This window comes from Chrysemys picta, chromosome 8 (genome assembly GCF_011386835.1).
Source record: "Chrysemys picta bellii isolate R12L10 chromosome 8, ASM1138683v2, whole genome shotgun sequence".
NCBI lineage: Eukaryota > Metazoa > Chordata > Testudines > Emydidae > Chrysemys > Chrysemys picta.
In genome coordinates this window covers 75,959,814-75,987,674 of record NC_088798.1, presented here as the reverse complement: position 1 = coordinate 75,987,674, position 27,861 = coordinate 75,959,814, and the positions used below count along the sequence as shown (strand labels likewise).

Genomic DNA, 27,861 nt, shown 5'->3' with positions numbered 1-27,861 from the left:
TGTTGAGCAAAGGAAAATCAGCAGGTTAAATGAGCCTTATAACTTTGAGCCTGAAGAGATCTGAGATTTGTCTTTTTCTTAATCGTGTCTGGTGTGACAACAAGAGTTCTTTGACAAACTGTTTATTTGCTTAGACAACCCATTCTCCCTAAACAAAAGTTGCATGTTACAGCATCTTTCTTTACAAATGTCTTGGAAAAGGTGTGTGCCTTGCGGTTCCTGAGGCATGGTGTCCATGGTGATAAAGTGATAAGGTGCCACAAGTACTCCTGTTCTTCTTTTCATGGTGATAAACTAGCCTGCAGTCAGAAAGGGTCTAGAAAGGTAACACCTTGAATGAGCATTCAAACCTTCAAAGAAAAAAAAAGTCTAAAGGAAGTGGCAAGTTGATTAGAGAACACTGAAGTCCTGGCTCATTACAAGCATTAAGCCAAATGTTAGGTTCTATGTGCCAGGCAAGCATATGGCAAAACTGGCCAATGGCTATGTTAAACTAGAAGCCTTTGGGTTTAGAGATGGTTAGGAAGCAAAATGTAGGGAGGGGACTAGTCAAGGCACTGGTAAAGGTAAATAGAGCCTTCTAGGTCACCAGTTCAAATCCAACCCAGTTCAGTAGGGATGCAAAGGAATAATATATATGGCTCCTTTCTAGCAAGGAATTCATTATGATACAAACTTATCACAAGCAGCGCCTTCAACCCCAAGGCCATGTGATGAAAAGTGTCCTACTCATATCCCTTGGGGTAGTGCCTATACATTAAATTTGAGGCACACGTGTGAAGAATCTTGCACTGCCGTTGCCTATGCTGTACCTGCTCTGTGGTGAAACAGAGGACTTCTGTCTCTAGGGCTGTGAATCCAGAACTCTTCACCAGCACTAAATTCACATTAAATGAATAAAACAAAGTGAAATGAGCAGTAAAGCAAGCACAGCTGTGCCCCCTGATCCATTATGCACTGCCTTGAAAGGAAAAAGGGCTTACAACAACAAGCTTACCGTTCTGTCTGTAGTGAGCTTGGGTGAAAGCAGAGAGGGCCTGGCAGAAGGTTCTTCACACAGGATAAACCCTGTGGTAGGGATATAAGAGCAGACAAACAGAGCATCCCTTGCGCACCATGAAAGTGAGCATCCCTTCAGCACCTCTCCATCTCCATTTAGGCTGGAGTGGAGTAAGGATGCTGAAGGTAGGGCACAGGGCAATACTGTTGGATCCACAATTTTGTGGATTTATGGGTAGTGAGCCTCTAAGTGTACGTCTACACTGCCATGTAAGCCCAGGGTTCAAACTTAGGAGCAAGCCTAATCCAACTTCCATCTACAGACAAGTCATGCTAACCCTGGTCCCAGAACCCCTTGGGGGTGGACAATCTATGCCTTAGTCCAGGACCCAGAGTTCAAGCCCAATGGCTTTGTAGTGTAGACACAGGCCCATCAGACTCACGCTCTGGGAGTCCACCAAAAGTATTCCACAAGCCCATGGGCTCACTTGCTTTGTCCTCTGCACAGTCAAGTTTTCCTACACTGCACCACAAACAAAGGGCCAGAGTAGCCACATTTTGGGAGGGCAGCAGGAAGTCTGGGATTTGGGTGGTTGGATTCAGGCCCACATAACAAAGAGAAGACAGGTTGGGACCAAGGGTTCAATAATTCCTAACATGGGGTTACAAATGATGCTCAAGCCCTAGGTAAACAAACCCATAGTCTGCTAACTCAAGTTCTACTAACCCTGAGCTTACATTGCTGGGTAGACACATGCTAAGTGAAAAATGCTGCAGTCACTATTCTAGTGCAAATGCTAGAATACCGGCCAATGAAAGTCTGTCCTGCAGTCCAGCATCCTACCCCTGGCTTTGAAGAGTGCAGTCAATTCCATAACACTCACCCCCAAAACCCTGCTTAGCTTCCCTACACCAAGGGCTTGATCCTGAGAAACAATGAACACCCACATCTTCCCTGGGAGGTGCAAGAACTCAAGATCAGGCCTAAAGTGAATTTACTCTGTCTTTGTGCAGGGGTGGGTGAATTTTATCTGTAATGAATAGCTAACTTCATATAAAGACAGCAGGCAACTTCCAAAAACACATTTCAGCTTGGGTCAGACAGACTTCCTGGCACTTATAAGCAGCACAATCAACTTGCATAAAAGATAAAGGATTCCTGCATTTTCTCTAGTCTTCCCAATGTGGAAGCAATCTGTGTGCATTGTTGTAATAATCAAGACATGAGAATTCTTTGAAACCCAAGTGGTCTACTGCCACATTAGTTTTAAAATGACCAGGCTTCAGTTTTTGGTATGCAAAACCCATTTCAATAAACTTGCTCATCAACAGAGTTTGCCAGAGTTGTTCTGCATCTCTGAACATACTGATAATAGCTTTTTACTATAATAACTGATTTAAATGATTTTTACTCCTGGTCCATTTGAGGAAATTAAGGGAACTGGCTACTTGATTAGAGGTTGGTAGGTGCAGCTGAAACACCTGCAAGTATAGTATACCTTGAGCAAGATTAAGTGCTCATTTACGCTTCTGTGGTTCAAGGTTAAGCATTCACTTGCTCTAATTTCTGAGTCTGCCTCTATCAAAAGCCATGCCAGGCAATTAGAAGCATTATAACTATTATTAGTTCATAATATTATTATAGCATTTTGCTACACTTGACATCTGTTGGCTGATAGACTGAACAAGTACATAAGAAATAATTATGCAGAGATTTCTTGCAAAAGAGCACAATGCAGAGGACATTGAAAAAGTCAATTTTACAGAAACATGCTTGAAATGAAAGTTCTAAAATTAATAGTGAAACCTTTTAAAAAAAACTCCTGTTAAACAAAACATTGTGTTTAAAATAGGCAGTTGTTAAAAAATAAATGTATTTGGAAATTTAAAAGCAGATACCTGGCACAACCTCTCCCCAGAAACACCACACACATCTATAGAGGGACTCTTTCCTTGTAACCCAGTGACTCAGAGGTTTTGAAAGCATCTCCCCTTCCTTTGCAGACACTAGCAGCAGACTTCGTGAATTATTGGCAAAGATTCTCACTGTGCAGGCAAACAACATAAACTCATGGTTCAGGACTGCTCTAACCTGCTCACTGAAAATCCTATAGTATTATCAACACACACCCAGAATAAGTTATAGATTCTTTCATCCCATGAAGCCAAGTGTTTTACAAACTATATTTGAGACCCAAATCATCCAATATCTATATATGTACATTCATCCAACAGATACAGCCATATTTTTGAGTACCTTAAGCGTTTATGTAGCACTAATTACACTACACAGCCCTTTGAGACAAGAAGAAGAATCAGAGAAACCATAGAGATAATTTAAGAAAGCAGAATCTAATGGTCTAGACTGAAATTTGGTCAAGGCACCCCATATTTGTATAAGGGCTACGGGAACCTTAATAACAAGTGAACAAGAACTTGTTTTTACATCTCATTGGAAATACAGCCTCCTACAGCAGCACAATGCTCCATGTAACACCAGACTTTGGCATTGGTTAAGTATTGAATTACAACGAGGGGTGCCATTCACTATTCCGCCATCATTTTCCCAACATTCCTCAAGTGCAACTTTGTGAGAGGAAGCAGAATTATGGTTAACATACTTAAGCTAACCAGTTTCAATAGATTAATGTGGTGAAAAACAGGGTTAATCCTGACTGCACTGTAGTCAATAGTTTTGCCATGGACTTCAATGAGGTGAGGATTTCATCCCACAGCTACAATAAAAATGACAGAGCTCAGCCATGCAGTTGCCAGCAAAGAAAGAGGATACAGTGGATGTGTGACCCTAAGAGCATCCCAATGCCAGAGGGCTCACTGGAATCAGGTAATGAGTTTCAGCTGGCTGACCAATTTGGTGTACCCCAACTCACTATGGCTACAATCTGTATCTAAAAGAAGTCATGTAATATGTCACTGGAAAACTAGTAACTCACTGACCATTAATATACTTGTATGATGTACGTAGGGGGTGTGTATTAAGAGTTTTGGACTTATAATGGAATTTGACTAAAAAATGTTTAAGCCAGGCATGTCTGGGGAGCTGGTAAACAGGTATGCCCTAGACAAAGGAATGTGTTTGCTTCTCTGACCAGCCTTCTTGTCAGGAAGAGATAATGAAGGGTCATTTACACATAAGAAAAACAAAGCTATCAGGTGGGGAGAACACAGCATGGCATCAACTCCCCTGCAGGAGAGAGAAATTTTATCTGAGTTATAAAGACACGTGGCACCTCAAACGATAAGTAAATGACTCTACTGACTGCATACAATATTGCTGTATTATAACAGCGTATCAAGTAAGATACTTTCTGAAAGCTAATGGCACACTGGTGATTAATATCACCATGAACAGTGTGCATTAACACTACATAAGGAACTATAGATACTCATTGATATTATGCTTTACAATCTGTGACCAAACAAATGGAAAAACAGGTTTTCCCCAGACAGGAGGGAAGACAGCTATCTGTCTCCAAAGAAATTAAGCAAAGTGTGACCTAAAACACGGAAGCCCCATTTATACAAAAGTCAGCAGGGGGAATAGAAAGACCACAGGAATGGAAGACCAGCATGAGGTTATCTTGCCCTCTTTAAACTAAGTCATTGAACTTTGGAAGCTATAAGCAGAGACAGAAAGCCATTTTGGCATATATCACTAGACAGGCACAAAGGGCTAGGGCTCTCCCAAGCTGAGAAAGATGGATTCTTCAACCAAATGGAGGGGAGCCGCTGACGTCGCTGGGAACTGAATATACGTGAGAAACTTGCTTAAGCAAAGAACTTTCACCTAGGAAGACACAGGAAGCCTGCACCTTGTACTTCTGTGGAAGGTTCTAACTGAGGGAAAGTCAGCCATGGCTGGGAAGAAGGAAGACTGGTGAGAGGGAAAAAAAAAAAACCATCTTGAACAAAGCCTGTACTTTGCTAGATTAAGTAACCCTTTCTATGTTTATTCCTTTTAGTTGACATTACTTATGTCCTATTGTTAATAAATGGGTTTTACTTTTACTATAAGGGCTATGTTTGAAGGAAAGGATGTATTTGCCCTAGTTAAGTTAATAAACTAATGTGTTTTTGTCTTTTTAAAAGGAGCAAACAAACCTAATTATTTCTCCGAGTGGTCCAGGAGCGGGTGGGATGCTTCAGGGCACACAGTTTGGGGAAAATTTGTGACGGGGAGTGTGTTGGGGGGGTCACCCGGCAAGTGGTAACCAAAACTGGTAGAAGCCCACAAGCAACTGTTGTGCTGCTGGCAGGCTGCTGGGGTCAGAGTTGCTGATCCATGGACGTACAGCGCACAGACACTCATGGTGTGACCTGCATGTTCATCTCTTGGTTGCAGGTGTCCAGGTTGCAAGCCACAGCAATGGGGCATTTCTGATTACAGGGCAGGTGGTGACACAACCCTTCACTCATCTGGACTACATCTCAGAATATGACACGGTGGGGCTGTGTTTCAGAAAGGCACTGACTGCTCTAAATTCAGGACAGTGGGAAGTGGTGCTGGGGGCATTTAGGACCAGTCAGAGCCATGCATTGATATTTTCTCCTGTTAAATGTATATGGATTAAAGCAGTTACTCTTGATTAAATCAATTAATACACAGTGGCTGAGTCCTTATCTACACAGGAAAATTGACTCACATAGCTATAGCAGAATATTATTCCAGAATGAAGTCACTTCTGTTCTGGAATAGTGTTCATATGTAACCCAGGGACCACTTTGTGCCAACTGGCAGAGGGTACAGGAATGCACAGGGATCCCTGGGTCAGATATATGCATATTAGTTCACCAAAGGGTGGCATGTGATCATCATAAGCACTGCAAAATGTATACACAGATAATATTTAAGAAGTTACGTACCTATACTGAAAATTATATTCTTAAGGATTTGGGATTAAGGCAGGTCACCAGGAGGTGACATACCTCAAAAATGTTTCTTTCGGCAAGTGGTAACAGACGCTTATCTCCGTCTGGTCATAAGTGTATTGCCCGCCTCACAATCTATGTCTGTTTGTATACTGAGCCTGATGCTAATCAAGAGATTGCAAAATCAACGAGAGGGGAAAGCCACTGGAAGGAATAATGAGCAGAGGGTGTCCTGTTTATGAGTACTGGCAAAGGATTGTTCTGCTACATCTAGGGAGCACCAAGGGACACTTTGGATTCTTCACCAAGGAGACAAACTAACAGCGTGTTTGTCTTATGAAAGCAGGATCACACCCAGCCTGGAAGGATGTTGGGTGTGCAATACTCCACAAGACATGAGAGTACCATGTTAATTAAAACACATTCCAGAGCCTAGACTTATGATTTTATTTTATCTGTAACCATTTGTTTCCACTACTTCTACCTGCTATCACAATCAAAACAAAGCACAGAGATTCATTCTTGATTTCACTATAAACATATCTAAGTGCTGTGTGCAGAACTGTGATATGAGATGGAACTGGTAAACTGGAGTGTACGGTTTCTTTGGAAGCAACAGATCTGTGAATACTGTAACTGCCTAGTAGAACAGTAGCCGGACACTCCAGGGAGATAAGCAGAGGGTGGAGTGTGCCTTTCCTTAACCTGAAGAAAGGCAGTGAGGCCTGCGCAGGCCTAGAGGGGAATGCTTGTATTGCCCTCGGAGTTGGGGAGCTGACCTCTGGGAGATACAGACACAGCTTCCTCATGCAAGATGCCTCACAACCCTGGGAAGCATCACACTGCACAGGGAGCTATTCCAGAATAGCTAAGTCAATTTCCCCATGTGCACAAAACCGAAGTCTCACTTTGAACATAAGAACGGCCATCCTGGGTCAGACCAATGGTCAAATAAGCCCAGTGTCCTGTCTTTCAACAGTGACCAATGCCCGGTGCCCCAGAGGGAATGAACAGAACAGGTAATCATCAAGTGATGCATCCCGTCACCCATTTCCAGCTTCTGACAAACAGAGGATACGAACACTTCAGAGCACAGTTTTGGATCCCTGTCCATCCTGGTTAACAGCCACTGATGGACCTATCCTCCTTGAACTTATCTAGTTCTTTTTTTAACCCTGTTATGGTCTTGGCAAGGAGTTCCACAAGTTGACTATGTGTTGCGTGAAGAAATACTTCCCTTTGTTTGTTTTAAGCTTGCTGCCTATTAATTTCAGTTGGTGACCTAGTTCTTGTGATTATGCGTAAAACAACACTTCCTTATTTACTTTCTCCAAACCAGTCATGATTTTAAAAAACTATCATTTCCTCCCCTCCCCTTAGTCGTCTCTTTTCCAATCTGAAAAGTTCCAGTCTTATTTATCTCTCCTGATATGGAATCTGTTCCATATTCCTAATAATTTTTGTTGCCCTTTTCTGAACCTTTTCCAATTCCAATATCTCTTTTTTGAGATGGGGCGACCAGATCTGCACGCAGCTGAAAGGATAAAGAGGAGCGTCTGACTGACCTGCTCTGGAGCATTTCTTGTTTTATATACCATTAATCAGGTGCCTTTTTTTTTTATTTATCTTCTCCTCTTGAGGTTAAGTAGCCCTAATCTTTTTAGCCTCCCTTCATGCCTTCAGAAATATGAAACCTCTCTTGCATGCCGCTAAGAGTTTTGCTGTACTTGTCTACATTGTTTCTATTTCTGCTACTTTCTTTCTCAGATGAAGTTACAACAACTGAACAAAGCATTCAAGGAGAAGGAATACCAACAACTTATGTAATGGCATTAACATATTGTTCTCTGTACCTTTCTTAATACACAGCAACATTGGGGATTGTACATTGAGCAGAAGTCTTCACAATGTAATATGAAGTTCAAATTTTAACCTGAAATTATTCATTGTCACCATTAAAGACACAACATTTTCCATAAGAACAACCACACTGGGTCAGACCAAAGATCCATCTAGCCCAGTGTCTGTCTTCCGACAGTGGCCAACGCCAGGTGCTTCACAGAGCATGAACAGAATAGGTAATCATCAAGTGACCCATCCCCCATCATCCTTGCCCATCCTTTGTGAGGGTTATAACAGAAGCAATAAAGACAAGCAGAATATTAGAATGCACATTCTCTATTCTATGTGTTAGTAGATGTTATACATTTGTACCAAGTAGAAAAATGGGCCACACATTAACAGAACGCAGCTCATGCTCTTGCCCACTGACCAGAGTTAAAAGTTTTTACACTGGAGTTTAGAAACCAACTCACATACTGAACAAGAGTGAGCAGGTTATCAAACTAAAGATAGATTCCTGCACTTAGAGTGCAGATGCTGAAATGAATTACACAGGGGAGACTGGCTTAAAGCCAGGGAGATGCTCAGGGCTTACCTCTCATTTCAATTCCTCTTCCTCTCTTTTACTGTTTGACAGTTGGAAACAGCACCTGGAAGTTGTTTGTTGCCATTGTAATGCAGCTCTCCACATGACCTATTTTGAGGACTACAAGTGGATCTCAGGACTGAACAGTTAGGGTAAGGGCATAGCAGGCCCATACTGACTGTGGGGTGTCAGCTAATACCTTGCCGTCTGAATGGCTACATGATAATGGGAGCAACTGGACCAAACTTGGGACTGACCACAGAACAAAAATAAAGGTCCTCAGAGAGAATTTGCCCATTAGAAAACAGCTGAACAAGGAACCTCACTGGGGGACCAGCCATAGCTGTTGTGAGCTGAGTCCAATGGAGGGTGGTCCTGATGAAGAGATATAGCTGAGATATGCTACCCATAGGGAATAGACTCTCACAGATACCAGCCTAAGAGAGGTTTCATAGCAGAGCCTAGGAAGGCACCCTGTTTGCAACAGACAAATCCCAGTTTGTGTTGGCTTTTCAAAATGCCAGTGTCTTTTAAAAACAACTACGTCTTGAGAAGGAGCATGTTAGGTCTTGATTACACAGGAAAGTTTTATCAGTTATATCAATATGACACATACACATGCCTCAAGTGGACACTCTTATTCCAGTGTAAGAGTGGCTTTTGGGGGGGCATAGCTTAAACCCCTTCCCAAGCTAAACAAAAAAGTAGTACTCATATTCCAGTTTAAGAGTGTCTGTGCAGGCAGGTTATATCATAAACCATATAGTTTAAATTTACATAGGGTTCTCAAACTTCATTGCACCGGGACCCCCTTCTGATAACAAAAATTACTACAAGACCCAAGGAGAGGGAACTGAAGTCTGAGCCTGCCCGAGCCCCACTGCCAGGGTCGGGGGGTGGGTGGGTGTGTCTGTGTCTGTCTCCCAACCCACTTTGGGGTCCCGACCACAGTCTGAGAATCAGTGAGATAACTAATTTGAGTTAGTTATCTTGGAATTTAAAAAACAAAACAAAAAAACAAACAAACAACCTTTTTTCCCCAGTGAAGAGACAGTCAGAGCTTTCTGTTTATTGCACAGGGACAGGTTTCTGATCCCATCAGCTTATAGGCAAGTGCTAGGACTTCCCCAGGCCTTTTGGTTCATTCATAATAATGTATTACGTTTATTAACCCCTGCATCACTATTTTGTTAGACTGTGGTTTCCTGAGCAGTTAGGAGCTCATTCCCTACCTGAGATGGGATTATAGAATCACACAATATTAGGGCTGGAAGAGACCGCAGGAGGTCATCTAGTCCAATCCCCTGCTCAAAGCAGGACCAACACCAACTAAATCATCCCAGCCAGTGCTTTGTCAAGCCGGACCTTAAAAATCTCTAAGGATGGAGATTCCACCACCTCCCTAGGTAACCCATTCCAGTGCTTCACCACCCTCCTAGTGAAATATTATTTCCTAATATCCACCCTAGACGTCCCAAATAGAACAATTTAAGCTAATGGTTACAAAATGTTTTATAAAAGTTACATGCCTATTTCTTAAAAACACTTTACTGAGACAATAATACATTTCAAAGTGCAATTGGGCAGCTGCGCCTTCTCCTTAACAGGAAAATGCACACATATTGCTGTATTCCAGTAGGGCTATGTTCATAATGAAATCCTGATTCCAGGCTTCACAACAAACCTGAAACAGGGGGCAAAGTTTGCAAGCCTCTGGTGAATCTTGGGCTGAATTTCAAGTGATAGCAAGCCTATTTAGGGTTTCCAAACAAAACCCAGTTAATTTGAGCTCAGTTTCACTTTGCCTTTTGGGGATTTTTTTGAAACAGAAGCTTTGAGAGTGAAAATTCTAATGACGCCAAAGAAGTTTACTCAAAGCTTTACAAAGCAGAACTGCCTTGTTTTACATGGCTATGTCCCAGCAGAATCTGTGTTTTCTGTCATCACTCATTTCAGGTGCTAAGAATATCTTTGTGTTAATAATAAATAGCTAGCTTTATATAGCACTCCTGATCTACAGAGTGCTTGACAAATATTAACTGAAGCTGACTCATCTACTTCACAAAGGGGAGTTAAGCATTATTTCCCAGATGGGGAAACTGAGTTAGAGAGAGTTTAAGTGATTTGCACACGGTCAGAGAGGAAAGTCAGTAGCGGAGCCAGGATTAGAACTCAGGAGCTCCTGGCTCTCATCCTCAAGTTCAGCCTCACAAAACCTCCACAGACCAACGTGAGACATATTGAACATGCTATCATATCTGTCCATCTTGAGCCAATCATCTTTTAAATAAGCCTCCACCTCAACTTCACTGTGACACAAAAACAGTAAGTGGGGATTGGAGGGGATAGGGGGAAAGGATGAGGATATGCTCCTCGACAGGATGGGCAAAAAGAGGCTTGTTGAGGACGTTGTTATTGTTAAATGTAAATAAATTCAGAATTGGACTAATGAGAGAGTAGAAGGTAATGTAGTAGTAGCATATCAAAAATTAATCAGTGTCACCAGTCACTTCCTTATTGCAAGGGTGGAGCCATGCTTTGTACATTCAAGGGGTATGCTGGCACCTTGCCAGGAACTCACACATCACACTTAGTTTCCATAAATGGAGTAGATTTACATCCCCCTCAGCTCCAAGTGAGATGTGGTCCTGCATAGACAACAGGACCCAACATGCAACACTTACTTTTCATAGGAGAAGCTACAGAAGTCTCCACTAGATGCACCTCTATATTAAGGATGGTGCTATTTGCATTGTAGAACTCCTTGGGGCCACTTTCTGGATACCTCTGCCTTGGATGCAGTTATGCAGCCATCATGTCGGGACCGAATCAGAGCAAATGGCAGGGTCCAATACAGCCATTTTAGGGTACAATAAATAAAACGTACATTAAAAAGTCCACCTCCAACAATGCAACTGTTTCAAAGACGACATGTGCTCAGAGCAAATATGAGCTGCATGATCTTATATAGCTGAAATAAAGACTTGTAGGATCCATTGTAAAAGGCAGGTCTTGTCACCCACCTCACACTATGACCTTGTGAACACATATAAGGTTTGCCAGTATAGCTATACTGACACTAGGCTAACTCGTGTAAATGCAATTACATCAGCAAAAACAAAAAAAACAACAACAAAAAAGTTTGTTCCAGTTCAGCGAGCAAAATAAATTAAACCAGAAAAAAAAAAAAAAAAAACCACCTTTTGCTGGTGTAACTGTGTTTACACTAGGGCTTTTGCAACCATAGTTAAATCTAATAAAATCAATGAACAGATTGCACCCTTAACTGACAGTTACACCTACAAAACTTTTAAGCGTAAACTTGGCCTAACAGAAAGGATGGGAGTACTGAATGTTTAATAAAGGCTTCCATTATCCAAAATGTTAGTCAAGCATTGCAGTTAAATGGGAGGATTAAAAAACAAAACAAAATAATTTTTAGTAGGCTTATAATAATAACCTCTTCCCCTCTCAACTGCTTGGCTTTCACTCTCTTGGCTCATATAATGCTACCATTTCACTAGTTCTCCAGTCAACTAAGGGCTGGTCTGCACAAAGTAACTGAACTGTCCCAAAATAACTGAATCAGTTTTAACCCACACCATTTGTTATTTTAATTATCAGAGGAATAGCCGTGTTAGTCTGAATCTGTAAAAAGCAACAGAGGGTCCTGTGGTGTCTGATGAAGTGGGCATTCACCCACGAAAGCTTATGCTCCAATACTTCTGTTAGTCTTAAAGGTGCCACAGGACCCTCTGTTATTTTAACAGATGTTTTGTGTGTGGACACTCTTAAGAGTGCTCCTGATCTGTTTTGGTTTAGCTTAGGTCACTAAAAACTGACTGGACACTTTTATTCTAAAATAAGAATGTCCACACTCAGAAATAGTATCATAATAACAAAAGGTACAGACTACAAGTATTTCAGTTTTTTCGGTGCAAGTTTGCGTGTAAACAAGCCCATAAAATCTTCCAGAAGAGGACCTGGATTTCTAATGTAAAAAACAGATTAGTGGAGGAGCTCTTTTTGAAGCTGCCTTTCATTTCCAGACCTACAATATACAATACAAAAGTAGCTAAAAGGACACAAGGCCAATATTTTTTCATTGTCAGGAAAAAATTAAAAAAAACACATTTTCTTACTTTCCTTACCACTACTCCTTACAACAGGTTGTAAAATCAAGAACTGCTTTATAATATATTATATTGCTTCCTTTCTTCATGTCATTTCTAACAAAACAGAAAAATTACAAAATTTAGTATAAAAATCTGTTTTTACTGTAATAAAAACTCATGGAAACATCAGTTTTAAGTTTTGCAAAATCTAAATTTTGAGTCAAATTTGACTTGACAGTGTCCCTTTACACTAAAGCCATTTTAAAAAGATTAAGCTATTGGATACGAAAAATGAAAGGCATCTCTCCCTGGATGTTTTCAAAGCCACAAAAAAAGAGTCCAACATACCCAGAATTTCCAAGGAAAGCAACAGTGCAAAACAACTCTATTTTATATTCTCTCTCACACAGACTGTATCCCACAAAGCTTCATAGAGTTAACAACAGAGGAAGACAAGTAGTAAGAGCTATAGGCAGGAGAGAAAAATGGTTTTCACCTAAGACATGGAATGCAAGTCAATGAAGCAGAGAGAGATGGAGCTGGAACAATTAGTGTTAAAACTCTGCGTTTGACGAAGTGGGTATTCATCCATGAAAGCTTATGCTCCAAAACGTCTGTTAGTCTATAAAAAGAACAGGAGTACTTGTGGCAACTTAGAGACTAACAAATTTATTTGAGCATAAGCTTTCGTGGGCTACAGCCCACTTCTTCGGATGCATAGAATGGAACTGAAGAAGTGGGCTGTAGCCCACGAAAGCTTATGCGCAAATAAATTTGTTAGTCTCTAAAGTACCACAAGTACTCCTGTTCTTTTTGCGGATACAGACTAACATGGCTGCTACTCTGAAACCTGTTAGTCTATAAGGTGCCACAGGACTCTTTGTCGCTTTTTCCAGTGTTAAAACTGTAACCCAGCCCAGGTCACAGAGCAGGGAAGGGGTAGCGTATCACCCACCACGGTACCACTACTGCCTAGCATTGCCAATTTTGGATTGATGTATTCCTGGAGGTTTCATCACATAACAACCTTTAATTAAAGATTAATCTTTAATCCTTGAAGACTCCACAACAATCCTAGAGGGTTGGCAATTCCACTGCTGCCCCAATACACCAGGTTGCTCAAATTGCAGCCCAAGGAGTTCAACTGTGTGGCATATAGCTCCCCATTTTTAAATATAAAGGTTCCCATGGCCACATGCAGCAGGTCCCAGCCCACAACGTAACCGGGGGCTCAGCTCAAGGAAGCACATCACCCATCAGGGCCCCTCACTTCTGCTGGGGGACTGCCAACACGAAGGGCCATGCTGTATGCCTGGCCAACTTGGTCCTGCACCACAGTAGAGTTGCCAATTTTAGTTGTACAGAATGCCTGGAGGTTTCACTCTTTAATTCCTAGAGACTCCCGGACAAACCTGAAGGGTTGGCAACCTTTCAGCAGTCCGCAGGGCCACACTACCTGCTGCGACCCCTCATCTGCAAGGGACAGGCGGATGGGTCCCACCACACACCCGTCACCTGCTCCCCAGGGCAGGAAAGAGGCAGAGGGGCACGAGGGCATTGCAACGGGGCAGGTGGGATGCAAGGCACGCCGGGAGCTGGGCACATTGAGGGGGATAGTAGGACGCCAGGTACACGCCGGCTGACGAGCCCGTTGGGCGCCGCCTGAGGACAGCAGATTCACGGCTGTCTGGACAAGACAGGAAGTCCGGTGGCTCCCTGTAATCTGCCCTACGCCACACAGGCCCAGCGCCCCCTCCTGCCACAGCCCGTGAGCGGCGCCACAACCCCTCATGGACGGGGGCTTCCGGTCACCCCACTCGGCTCCTACCTGAGCCCCCAGCCTAGGCCTCTCACTGCGCACGCTCCACAGCCTTCGCTGATCGCGCGCACAAACACCTCCTCTCGGCCCCCGCGCACGTGACCTCGACCACCAATCAGAGATCGGCGCATTGACTCGCTGTGCTCCGCCTACCGGAGGTTTTCGCCCCGCCCCCATAAGCCTAGCCCTCGGAGACTGTGAGCCCCGCCCCTTCTATAGCTCGTGCCTGGCTGACGCTGCTTTCGTTGCCGGGCGTTCCTGGCCCGGGCTGTCCCTTATCCCTCCCCCCCCCATACCCCTGGCCCCTCCGGGGGGGGTGTCCCCGGTGGATGCTGTCAGGACACCAGACATGCGATTCCCTGCATGCAAGCCCGAGAGCAGCTTGCTGACCTGAGCAGGGGGCTCTCTCGCTTGGCCTGACAGATTGGGCCAGGGCTCTACCGATAACAGCAGCGTGTCTCTACGTGTGGCCTGAAGTCGCTGTGGCTCTTTCAGGTGCTCTATGGAGCTTCACATGGTCTTGCTGGTGTAACGCCGACAAACCCTGATTGCCGCCAGGCGGGCTCAAACCGGGGACCTGTGGAGCTTAGTGCATGAGCTTCTACCGCATGAACTAAAAGCCAACTGGCTCTTAGCGAAGGCTGCAGAGCAGACTCATTTTATCTCTCTCTAAGTGGTCTCAGTGCTACTAGATAGGACAGAAAACCACACCAAGGAGGTATGTGGGTTACACTGGCGCCACCCATTAGGGCCCCAGCACACATCCTGACATTCCCTTTGATGCCCACGGACCACAGGCAGCGTGAGCGTAGAGCATCTGACTGTGCATCTGGTGCTTCCCTTTGCCAGGCTGCCTGTGAGATCCCTGACAACATCATGGTGGCTGTGTCCTCACGGAGGAAGTTTTCTTTGTTACATCCCTGCAAAACCAGCTTAAAAGCCCCACAGGACAGTTTAAGTGCTGAAGGGTTCCAGATGGAGAGCACCTGGCATTTCTACCTAATAGAAGCTTCTCTATTGCTCTGCCCTATTCAACTTTGGGGTGATAGGAAGAGAAATCATAAATAAAGGCTACAGTGACAGGTGGCAGATGGTCTCACTGCTGCTCAGTATTCAGTGGTCACCATTGCTTTAGGCAAGAGGCCTATTCCCAACAACAAAAATCAATCCCATTAAAGCAATATTCGACCATAAAAAAACCAATCAGACTAGAAATGATTGACGAATTATATTTCAGTATTAATTGAAGTGAAATGGTTAAAATAAATTACTTTTGCAGATGGCAGCTATGGCCTTTTGTGGGGAGTGGTTTGCCTCACACTGAAGTTAGCTGCCTAGCGAGATGTCTTTGCCTATATGTTTAGCCCTCCTGGTTTTCTCTTTTTATGATCTCTGTGCTGATTGTAAAAGCTAAGACTTCTGCTACTTCAGTCATCTTGTGTGGTCACTCTGACCATATTAGACCACAGAGATCATTCCCTTTTCATAATCTTTGGGCACCAGCTGTGCAACAGCCCACACTAAATTTGCTTAACCAGCAGAAGGGGAGGGACGGAGGCAAGACCTGCTATTTACTCTTCAGATATCATTGACACAGCCAGCATCAGTGAACTCAGTATCGTACAGTGTGCTGCTAAAAGAACAGCTGAAAGCTTTGCATGTTAACCTTTGTATCCATATGGCTGCCAAGCCTTAGGCCTTGGCTACACTTGGGGATTCACAGCGCTGCGCTGCGAGAGCTCTCTCACAGTGCTGCAAGTACTCCACCTCTCCGAGGGGAATAGCTTGCAGCTCTGCGAGCGAGCGTGCAGCGCTGCAGGCGCTGATTACACTGTCACTTTACAGAGTTGCACTCGCTGCGTTCAGGGGGTGTGTTTTCACACCCCCTGAGCGCAGCAAGTTGCAGCGCTATACAGCGCCAGTGTAGCCAAGGCCTTAGAAAGAAAGAAAAGAGTGCACAAGCATTTTTTTAAAAGTAGCAAGGAAAATTTCCAAATGATAATTAACTTATTTCATCAGATGATTCCTGCATCATCTTGCACAACATACACTGTCATGGTGTGCCATTGGTTTTTAAGTCAAGTTCCGCATTGATTTCACAACATTTAAAACCAATGACACAACATATGGCCCACGGAATGAAGTCCCAGAGTGTCTCTGCCTGAAAACAAAGATCTTGCTCCTGCTCCCATTGAAGTCAGAGGGAGTTTTGTGGATATCTGTCTGGCTTGGGTACTTACATAGTCTCCATTAATGTTGTACCTGATCGCCTCACCATCTTTGATGAATTTATACAGGGAGATTTTGGCGAACCAGTAAAGTGCCTAAAACCACTATGGCTTATTGTTAAAGACAGCCTAGTCAGCAAGCTGTAAATTGGCCATTCAGTAATCTCAGCTTGACCAAGGCAGGAGGGGAGGGGGTTTTTCGGATGCCTCAGAAAGGGCAGCTTGACCCCCTGTCCTTCCTGATAAGAATTGTGTTGCTGATACATGCATTTTTAAAAGAGTAGGATATGCCCCAGGAATGTCTATTGAGATCTCAAGGCTGCAAGTTCTGAAAAAATCCACACCTGGTTAATCAATAATCAGAAGGAACCTCTTGCTTGAAACTGCTTACTTAACAAGGTTTCTTTAAGGGACATGTCATTCTATTACCAATGTGTAAATAAGGGGACTCTTCGGGACTGGCCTCTCCCTCTGGATGCATCTTGTGTTTCCCCAGCGACAGATGGGCTGCTGCTGTGTCACTCGAAAGCCACACTCAGCTTTGGTAATTATCAAGGGTTGGGGGTGTTTTACTAATCTTGTTGCAGACGTGTGTAAGTGCTTGAGACTAGTAAAATTTAGCTTTAAGTGAAAGCACTCTTGTGTTGTCCTGTTTGTGCCAGCCATCTATCGGTCAGACGGCCGTGTCTCCCCTGATTTATTTCCTGACACCTCCTCGCACAGAGTAAAATTACCAAGACCCTTTGGGTTGAAAGAACGCCAGGTAACAAATTTATCCAAACAACATCTGTGTGAGGTAGAAAAGATAAGTACTTGTATGAGTAAAGCAAATGGGATGTGGCCTTGATGCCTTTTTTTCTCACAGCACAGGGTCATTCTAAGGGCTCAATTATACCACAAAAATATCTGACTTGGGGACCTGCCATTCACCTGGGTTACAATGTATAAAATGTTCAGAAGCATTTAAGTACCTTAAGCCCACATCCCATGGACTTTCAATGAAGCATAGGCTCTGAAGGATTTCAGAGCCCGAGCCGGAATGTCTACACAGCTATTTGGCCCAGGTCTGTAGACCAAAACTCTGAGACTCGCAGCAGGGTTTGTTTTTGTTTGGGGGGGGGGGGGGGTTGCTGTGTAGATGTACCCTAACTGCTTTCTAATTGAGTCCCCTGCTTTCTGCAGTTCAGGCAGGTCCCATACAATGGGTCCTTACAGTTTGAACTGCTGCTTGCACCGTGCGATGCATTGAAACAATTGGGAACTTTCATCCTTTGCTATAAATGCAATCATAATAAATCCAACTCCACTTGCACTGGATCCCACTGACTAACACTTCCTTGCTCAGAAATTACAATTCTCTCCAATTATGAGGCTTGATCTTGCAGTCCTTGCTCACATGAACAATTTAAATGGCTGAGAAAAGATTACTTGCATGAATAAGGGTTGGATGATCAAGCCTGTAATGCAGAAGGCCCAGCTCAACCTGGTGTGACCCATTTAAATCAATGGAGCTACACCAGAGAGGAATATGGCCAATCCCATGGACTTAAACAGCATATGCCTGGGGGTGAATTTAGCACAGAATGTCCACCTGAATCTTACTTTGCTGAATGCAGGTAACATTTTGCTGTAATTTATACCTTTACATACAACAATTACTTGGCTTGTATGTATGAATGATCCTGGATGAATTCTTGTAGCCAAATGCTGTGAGAATGTGGAGAGCTGTATCTTTATTGGTAGTGAAAAGAATCAGGCTGTATCTTCACTACAACAAAAGGTGTATCTCACAGTGTTGCCTTTGCAGAGCCTTTCTGGAGTCCTGCTGCTTTATACACTGGCTCTTCCCTTAGCAGTCACATGCAGGACCCCAGTGATGGAAACACTGCTTAGCTAGGAATTGGGGGGGGAGGAAGGATGTGAGGAGGGAAGTTATGGCCTCCCTACTGATGGTGGAGCGTAGAGGACCAGATCTACCCAACAAGTGGTTGGTACTGCCCAGAAAGGAGGCATGTGGCCAAGGCAGCTTGCCTGTGCATCCACTCAGCAGCAGCCTCTGCTGATGTAGCCCCTACAATGGGCCAGTTCTAATGCAAAAAACCACATACCCACTGGGATAGGAGGTGTAATTTACACATCTATGCATCAGCTTCTGTGAATGTGGCCCAAAGGGTCTTTCCTACTTTCAGCTGCTTGTTCCTCAGACTATTTCCTTTTATTTCTCACACCTTCTGAGGGAGGCTGAGATGTTTCAGATGAATACAAGAGTGTTAACTTGCAATATTTGCACCTAGTATCCCCTGGGCCATGCTGAAAAAGAGGCGAGAAAGTTAGACCTAAGAGAGAGAGATATAAACCTCTTCTTTTTGCCATATATGCAGCCCACAGCAACAAGGCAATTCAAAGATAGAGCTAAAATCCTATTGGTAACTTACTCCTTTCTGCCTAAATATTGTTACTCAGATAGTTTGCACCCAGTCAAGGAGTGTGTTATTAAGAATGCCCAAATTATTGTATAATTTAGGTTATGGGTCAAATCTGTGACTATGGTAAATCTCAGTGAAGTGGATTTTCCAGTAACGTATGGCTTGACCTTTGACTCCTAATAGTAAATAATAATGGTCTATGAGGAGCCAGTGTTTGATCTTTCATATGTTTAGAATTTTCTGATGCTAATATATTGCCATTCACAGGGAGATTGCTGTAGAGTCACAGTACGATATGGCCTAATGGGTATGCAGCTTCACAGTGACAGATTTACAGAGCACTTCTGCTCTAGTCCAGGATAGACACTGAAGGTCCAATCCTGCAGCCCTTACTCTGGCAAACCTCTGGCTGATTTCAGCATAATAGCTGCAGGATTAGCACCAGCATTCCATGACAAATCTGATAATGTTAATCTGGTTTTTCCAAATGCGCTTAGTATTCGCGAGACAAATTGGGTGTCACTGAAGTAAGTGCCCCCAAAAGAGTTATAAAATCAGAGCCAGCTCGCCTCGGCATCCAAATGGATGTAGAGAAAATAGACATTTAAACTACAGACTTATTAAAAACAACCAACCTAGAACTGTTCAGACAAAGATGGCTTCCCCATATTTGCCACAAGAGGTTAAATAATTAATTTTAGTGAGAGCCTCAGCCCAGCTTTGTAAATGACCAGAATGTCACCCTCAGCCTAAAAACTCAGACTCTGGAAGAACCACAGTATCAGGCTGCATAAAACTCTCTTCCTGTCCCCAAGTTCTCCACATTCCCAACATCACAAAGGCTTTAGGCCCACTCCTGTGAGATACTGACACTCAGTTCCCACTGGAGACAAAGCAAGAGTTCCTCGCAGTTTGCATTTTGGAACCTTAGTTCCAATCTGTGCTTGAACCCAGCAACAGAGAAACTCACTGGCAATGTAATCTTTAAAATACAATGTTTTAGAGATCAAGGGCCTGGTTCTCTGCTCACTAGTGCCAGGGCCGGCTCCAGGCACCAGCTGAGCAAGCTGGTGCTTCAGGCAGCAGCTTGTAGGAGGCGGCATTCCGCCCAATCCTAGTTGTTGTTGTTGTTGTTGTTGTTCCGCTCCGGCCGCCCTGTAGGGGGCAGCGGCATGGAGGACAGGAGCGCCCTGCAGCAAGCCCGGCAGGGCAGCCCGCGTTCTTCCCTCCCAGCCGACCGGAGCGGTGCGGAGCCCTCCTGGCAGGGGGCATGGCGGGAGGGGCCGCGTGGCAGTGCCCCGCTGAAGCCCCGGCCGCCCCCTTCTCTCTCTCCCCCTGCTCCCTCCCCTTCCCCCCGCTAGCCGGGGCACATCTGCAGGGCAGGGAGTCCCCCTGCACCCTGGCTCCGGCCGTGCCGCAGGTTTTTTTTTTTTTTTGCTTTGCTGTTCTGGCCGCCGCGGGGTTTTTTTGTTTGTTTGTTTTGTTTTTTGTTTGGGGCGGCCAGAAAGCCAGAGCCAGCCCTGACTAGTGCAAGCACAACTCCAGAATAAGTCCACTGGAATCAATGGACTTACAGCAGAGCAAAACTAGTGCAAGTGAAAAGATAATCAGGCTCCAGAATCCTTGTAAATTTCACTTTGCACAAAACAATAGAGAGGGGTGACTGAGAAAACAGAATGTGAACAGCAGAGAGGACCAAACAAGGTGTGATCGACACAGCCCAGAATGGGGACGGGGAGAGAAAGAAAACAGATGAAGGGAAGGGATATGTTTTGCTGCTACACCTTCCTGGCACCTAATGAAGTAGTGAGAATGGCCTTGGCCAGCCACATCAGTCACGGGCCTATGACACTGGATAAGTTACTCTCCTGCCGCAGCCTGTGTCACAGCTGAGAAAGGAGCTAATGATGTCTGCATAGCAGCTGGAGACTGACAGGACACTGAGCTCTGCCTCTCACGTGAGCAGCAGGTCAGGCCGTGGTCAATGTCAGATGACTAAATAGGCAGTGCCAGCACAAGTGCACGTAGGGTCTGTTAAGGGAAAGCAGTGCCAGTGCCAGGGTTATGGGAAGGGACACTTGGAAGGAAAAGGTGGAAGAGGAGGCAGAAGAGACACCAGAAAGGAAAGCCACAGAGGACCAAGCAATGCCATCAGCCCATGCAGCTCATGTTGCTATGTGTATCCATCCAAGAAAGAATGAAAGAAAGAGGAAATAAAAGGAGCAGAGGAGAGTAGGGAAAAATGGGAGGCAGAAGCAGCGGAATTAAAACTAAGGGCCAAATTGTGATCCTTTACTCACGTTGGGGAGTTTTTACCTCCCCAGTTTCAGTAAGACAGTCACAGTCTGGCCCTAAGATACCAAAGAACTGGATGGAATAGCAATAAAAACAGCTCAGATAGAGCTAAATGCAATGATGCCATTAAGGTTGCAGAGAAACGGGTAGAAAATGCAAAGAAGTTAGGCTTCCTCTAGGAATGTTAGCTCAGCCACTTTGCACACATCGTAAAGTTCTGTCCCTGTTTTTCCTGTGAAATGTGCAGCCTTCAGTTTATGTTGTTAGATATTTACCCTAAACTATCCAGGCTGTGCAGCAGCACATTGATGATGCGCTATGAACTTTGGCCAACATTCTCAAAAGCAACTAGTGATTGGGATGCCTTAATCTTTGGGTGCCCATTGTGAGACACCTGAAAGAGCCCAAATGATCATAGGGCAGGTGCTCAGCAGTTTCTGCAAATCTAGCCCCTACGAGGTGTCTCAAGTCGGGCACCCAAAAGCACTAATCACTTCTGAAAATCTTGCTCCTTAACTTCTGCTTTTCCTGATTTTGATTTGAACGCATGGCACACTGGAAATTAAGAGTGGCCCTTGCGCCATGTCCCAAGGGCTTGTAGTCAGGCCCCTGCGTATTCTGCAGCAAGCCAGATGCCAATGCTGTGGCAATGAGCCCTGGTTTCTGCAGCACTCTGGTGTGGCAGTGTGGGAACTCTGGTTAACTGAGTAACTTCAGTTAATTTTATACAATTATGAGCAAGATCAGTACACAATCCCCAGGTTATTTATTGTCATATTCAATTAAATGTTATGCTGCAGATTTTCAGTCTGCTGCAGAATATAATGCTGGACACACACACAGCTTGTTTGGGTTGCACCAGACACACCTGGCTGCACTGCAGAATCTGTGAAGGGGAAGCAGGAGGCTTTGGCAGTACTCTTGGGACAGTTCAGGCTTTTCTCTGCTGGGTGGCAGTTTGGGTTTGGGGGACCCAGGAGGCAGGTGAAACTGTTGGCAGAGAGGGAGGAATGAATCTCCTCTTTGTAGAAAAGAACAGGAGTACTTGCATCCGAAGAAGTGGGTTGTAGCCCACGAAAGCTTATGCTCTAATAAATTTGTTAGTCTCTAAGGTGCCACAAGTACTCCTGTTCTTTTTGAGGATACAGACTAACACGGCTGCTACCCTGAAACCTGTCTTTGTAGAAGTGTCCTGGGCAATGCAGGACCTGGAACTCTTTATCCCTCCCCACCTCACACCAGCAACCCTTGACAGAAACCACCCTCGTCACCCCTCTGTCCTCCAATATCCACCATTGCATCCCACATTACTCTGTGTGAATGTTTGTCTGCTGCTTCAGAGGAATGACACACATTATGAAGATGTTATAATCACATACCTGGCCTGTACATCGGGTAGGGAGTTCCTTCCTCATCCCTGAAGCAATCATCTTCTACCCTGAAGCATGAGAATTGATCATCACTATCTCAGGCTACATAGCAGCAAGTGAAAACAACCAGCTCCAAGGGGGTACGTCTACACTACCCGCCGGATCAGCGGGTAGCAATCAATCTATCGGGGATCGATTTATCGCATGTACTGTAGACGTGATAAATCGATCCCTGATCTCTCTCCTGTCGCCTGCTGAACTCCAGCAGTGCGAGAGGCGAAAGCAAAGTCGAGGGGGGAGGACGCGAAGTAAGTAATTTTAATTCAATCTAAGATACGTCAACTTCAGCTACGCTATTCTCATAGCTGAAGTTGCGTATCTTAGATCGCTCCTCCCCAGCAGTGTAGACCAGGCCAGTGTGTACTTTTGCTGGATTTGCTCAGTGAACAAAGGAACAGTGCAAATGCTGAGCCCTGTAATAAAGACAAGTTGACTGTTATTTTTCTCTGCTGCAGCCTTTATTAAACCGTATGTTCACTGACAGTACAAGTGCTTGACTCCTGGGCTGGGCTGGCCACTTGTAACTAATCATAATTATTTGTTTTAATTTGTGGAATTGCTTGTCCAGGGCCTTTGCAAACAAGGCTGGATTTGAAGTGCTAGTGCCCCAAACATCAAGGAACATAAAAAAAAAGAATTAGGCCATTGATATAGTGTTTGTTCAAAAATAAATCTCTTCAGCATCTTGAATGTACAGGCCCATTTCCTCCCAGTTTCAATGCCATGGCACAGACAGAAAGTGCTATAAGGGAGGACTGATGCCCCCCAGAACTGGGAGTCTATCACCTATGGGCAATCCCCGTAAGGTCAATGGCATGTAAGCAAGGGCAGAATTTATTTGGTCCTGTAAGAGGCAGCCAGCCCCATTCAACCGGGCCTTACCTTCTGCATTTCCTGATTTTTATTTGAACTCCCTGCTCACTGGAAATTAAATGGAGCCTCTCCCTGTGTCCCAAGAACTTGTAGTCTGGCCCCTGTGCATTCTGCAGCAAGCCAGAAGGCAGTTCTGTGTCACTGATATGCTGCTTCAAAGGAATGACCCACGTTATGAAGCTGTTATTATAACATACCTGGCCTAAACATGGGGCAGGGAATTCCCTCCTGATCCCTGAAGCAATTATCTTCTACTCTGAATCATGCAACTGCTACACTTGTGTTGGGTGTGGGATTTTTCAAAGGAGCTCATGCGTGGCAGCCAGTGTTGACCCAGCGAGGAGGGCAGAGAGTGCCAAGCAGGACAGAAGTCCTGGAAGCTGCAGCTGGCCTAAGAAAGCAGCTGCAGGGAATAGACTGAACTGAACCCAGCTCTGGGAAGGAGGGCCGGGGGTTCCTGATTCAAGGAGAGAGACACTGAACTGGGGGGCCCAGTATGTGGAACGACTAAATAAATTGGACCCCACAAGAGCAGTGTTTTAATTACCATTGGACTGTGATGTGGCATTTTTAAGGGGCCCTGAATGGAAGGGTAAACTGAGGCAGAGTGCTGCAACGTCACCCCAGGCCATGAGGGGGAGGTTTGGAGGTGGCCGGTCTGATACAGGCTCTAAGCCTGGAGATAAAAAGCTGGTCTATGATTCATGTTTGCCACAAAATGAATGCATAATTGTCACTAACAGCCAGAAAACCTGGAATCAAGGCTGAAATGCTTTAGAGGGTATGACACTAAATACACCTGTATTCACACTCAACATGCTATTGTAATAATCTTTGTACAAAATATGCCTTGTGAGAGCTCCTTCAAAAACTAATAACTCAAAGGCATCATGTGTATTTGATTCTCTGACTGGCCCAATCTTCATGCAAAGACAATGAAGACCCATTTTTACATATTAGGTAAAAAGAGCTATTAAGCTACCATGTGGGGGAAGAAAGAACATAGAGCTTCCTTCATCACCAGACTCCTTGTCACTTTCCTTGCAGCTGGAATAAACTTTACTTTGAGGGGTGACTCTCAGAAGAATCCATCTCAAAGATTCACTGGGCTATAAGGACGGGGGGGAAAGAGGGTAGCTGAACTTTAGGTAATAAACAGTTGAATTAACTGATTGAATATAATATTTCTGTCTTATAAAAGTGTGTAGCATGAGCTTTTTTTCTGAGAGCTAATGGCATGCTGGTGATTAATATCACTGTGAAATGTATGTTCTAACAAGCTGAGAAAGATGGGTCCTTCAACCACAGGGAGTCGAAGTATCTGGGAACTGAATATAGGCAAGAAGCCATCTTGAACAAGCCTGCACTTTGCTAGATTGAGTTTTAGACTTTTGAATGCTTGTTTTCACTTTTGTTTGCTTGTGACCTTTCAAACTTTATCCCTCATACCTGAACTTACTTCAAATCCTCTTTTGTTAATCAATTTGTTTTACTATTAATCTAGCCCACCAGTGCTGTGTTTGATGGTTAAGTCCATTAATGGCTATTAGCCAGGATGGGTAAGGAATGGTGTCCCTAACCTCTGTTTGTCAGAGGATGGAGATGGATGGCAGGAGAGAGTTCACTTGATCATTGCCTGTTGGTCCACTCCCTCTGGGGCACCTGGCATTGGCCACTGTCGGTAGACAGGATACTGGGCTAGATGGACCTTTGGTCTGACCCGGTACGACTGTTCTTATGTTCTTATGAATTAAAGCGAATGTAAACTCCAGTTAATGTGGCAAGCTGGTAGCTTTTGTATTGTTAGAGGAACAAATGAATCATAGTATTTCTCTGAACTGCCCAGGAGAGGACTGGACATTGCAGAGTACACGGTTTGGGGGAAATTCAGGACTGGGAATGTGTTGGGGTCACCCTGAAAGTAGTAATCAAGGTCGGTGGGAGCCACAATAAAGCTGCGGGGCTATAGACAGGCTGCTAGGGTCAGAGCTGCTGAACCCAGGCTGTCTAGCACACAGACACTCTGGATATAACCTGCATGCTTGTAGGGTAGTTAAGCATTCTGAGGCACTCAAGGTTGCAGGGCAAGCAGTGACATAACCCCTCACTAATCTGAACTGCACCACGATCCTTGCCACAGAGGGTAAGACCCTGCCCTTCTCTTAGCAGACATGGAAGGTCTCAGAGACAGCAGAATAGATGCAGGGTCAGGTGGCTAGGACTGCCAATCTGCCATGCTTCAGGCATGACACCAACTCTTGTGATTTTATCACAAGTCTCACAATACTTGGTGTTTTTCTTCAAGCCCCAGCTTCTGGAGTCAGATGATTACATGAGAATCTGAGCGTTCATTCAAATAAAAACAAAGCAAGTTCCCATCCCTTGTGGTTGAAGATAAAAGTTTGAAAACATGAACCCCGATGGCTCAAAAACCAGAAGGCAAATAAAGATCCCCACATTTATTACTTTTTAAATCTTGGGATATTTAAGCCAAGCTCAGGATTTTTTGAGACCTGACTTGCGGTTTTTGAATTCATGGAGTTGACAGTGCTGTGACATACATACATTTCCCCCTCACCCGTGTATTCCAGGAGCTGGTCATTATTTTTTTACTATATTATTAACACCATCTTAGATTGTGAGATTCAGTTGTAATACTCAATTCCCTTTCTCCAACCAAGCTCTTGTTTTCCTTGCTTGGGTCGCTCTGGTTGGGCAGGCAAACTGGGCTAGTCAATTTCACTTTGGGGATTTAAAGACAATCATAGACCTCTGTAAAAGAAATGGGTATGCCAAGCATTCTCTTCCAAGCTCAACAGAAGGAGCGGTCTCCTTTATGTAGTAAAAACAGCTGCAGACAATGGTGGTGACCTTCCAGCACACTAGGCCGCACGATAGATCAGAGCTAGCATATGCAGATTAACAGGAGTTCCTTTGGCTGCAAACCCAGGCCAACAGCAGGCTGTGTGTGTTGGAGGCAGAGAAAGCCCAAAAGCAGTTGCGAACATTGACTCTGAGCGGAAGCAGAGGGACAGAGCTTCTTGGGCACAGAGCTCGGTGGAGTGGCAGACCTAGGGATTTCTGAGCAAGGAAGATGTCTGCTGTTTGTTTCCACTGTGTTCAGGGGAAAAGGACTGCGTGTGTATGTTATTTGTAGATAAACATGACTGCACCAAGAATGCACCTAAGAATACACCTGATTCATAAAATTTCTCATCCTAATGGAAACAAACGTGCAAGGTCCCAAATATTGGCTCCCTACTCTGGCAAAAGGGGCAACAGCATCTCTTCAGTTTCTAGTCAGTTCAGCTGCCAGGTTCTGATGTACCAGCACACACAGCTGCTGTTGGTATTCACAGCTCTGCAAAGGAAGTTTTTTTTTTTTTTTTTTACTTTGAAATTATATCCATTTCTATTTTGAAAAGATCCTGAAAGTGTTTCTCTTCAGACTAGATTTCGGGTTTAAAACTGCTTTGAGGTAGAGCGCCTTTCAATGTAGTGGCCCAGATTCCCCCACTCTGGTCTGTGTCACTCAGGTGGCACAGTGGGGCAGACACTGGCTCTAAGTTCTTCCAGCATAAGGTAGCCTCAAGTGGCTTAGCTGGCTCCTACACCAATTGGGTACATGTTGGAGGTAGGACAAAACATGCCTGTGTAACACCAATAGACCCGGTCATCAGCAGGCAGGATTGAACCTGAGGTCTCTGGAGCTTAAAGCATGAGCTCTTAGCTAAGGCTGTAGAGCAGACTCATTTTATCTCTCTCTAAGTGGTCTCGGTGCCACTAGATGGGACAGAACACCACACCCAGAAGGTGTATGGGTTACACTGCACTTCACCAAATCTCAACATGGTGACAAGTCCCATAGCTATCAGTCAGTTATCATACGTTAGCGCAGCCGCCAACCTTCTCTAACTTAATCCAATGGGTCAGGGTTAGTGCAAACGCACCTGGCTAATGGGGGACACTCCACCCCCTCCTTCACCCCCTCCTTCACCAAGCATATCTTAGCCCAGGAGTGCCTCTAGGCATATCTGGGCTGGAAAGGGCTGTGACGGATGTTCAGAAATGCCTGCAGACCCCATAGCAATGGGAAACCAGAGTTTTGCTTGGCTAGCTCTCCACTGATTTTCTCTTAGAAAGCGTTGAGGAGCCACGGGTTCCATGAGCTTTGATTCAAGCAGAATATTTACATGTGATTATTTCTCTCTCCTTTCCTCTTGTGCAGTATAATTAACAATCTGCCTGACAACAGGCCCAATCCTGCTCAGGTTGAGGCAACAGGATCGCAAACCAGACCCTCCTCTAGTGCAGTACAGGGAATGCTGTGCTTTATCCCTGGGTAGGAGGGACTCTTG

The 27,861-nt window shown here is 44.5% G+C and overlaps 1 protein-coding gene across 9 annotated transcripts in view; it reads right to left on the bottom strand.

Moving 5' to 3' along the window:
• Positions 1-14,420, bottom strand: part of SIL1 (SIL1 nucleotide exchange factor) — a 234,465-nt gene extending 220,045 nt beyond the window's left edge. For 2 of the 9 annotated variants that reach the window (XM_005280793.5, XM_042850758.2), the window contains exon 1: positions 14,261-14,420. In XM_005280793.5, the coding sequence (XP_005280850.2) occupies positions 14,261-14,382 (122 nt within the window). In that variant the 5' untranslated portion in view covers positions 14,383-14,420. The other 7 variants (XM_065555881.1, XM_042850757.2, XM_065555879.1 and 4 more) reach the window with 7 other exon arrangements.
• Between the last annotated feature and the right edge of the window lie 13,441 nt (positions 14,421-27,861).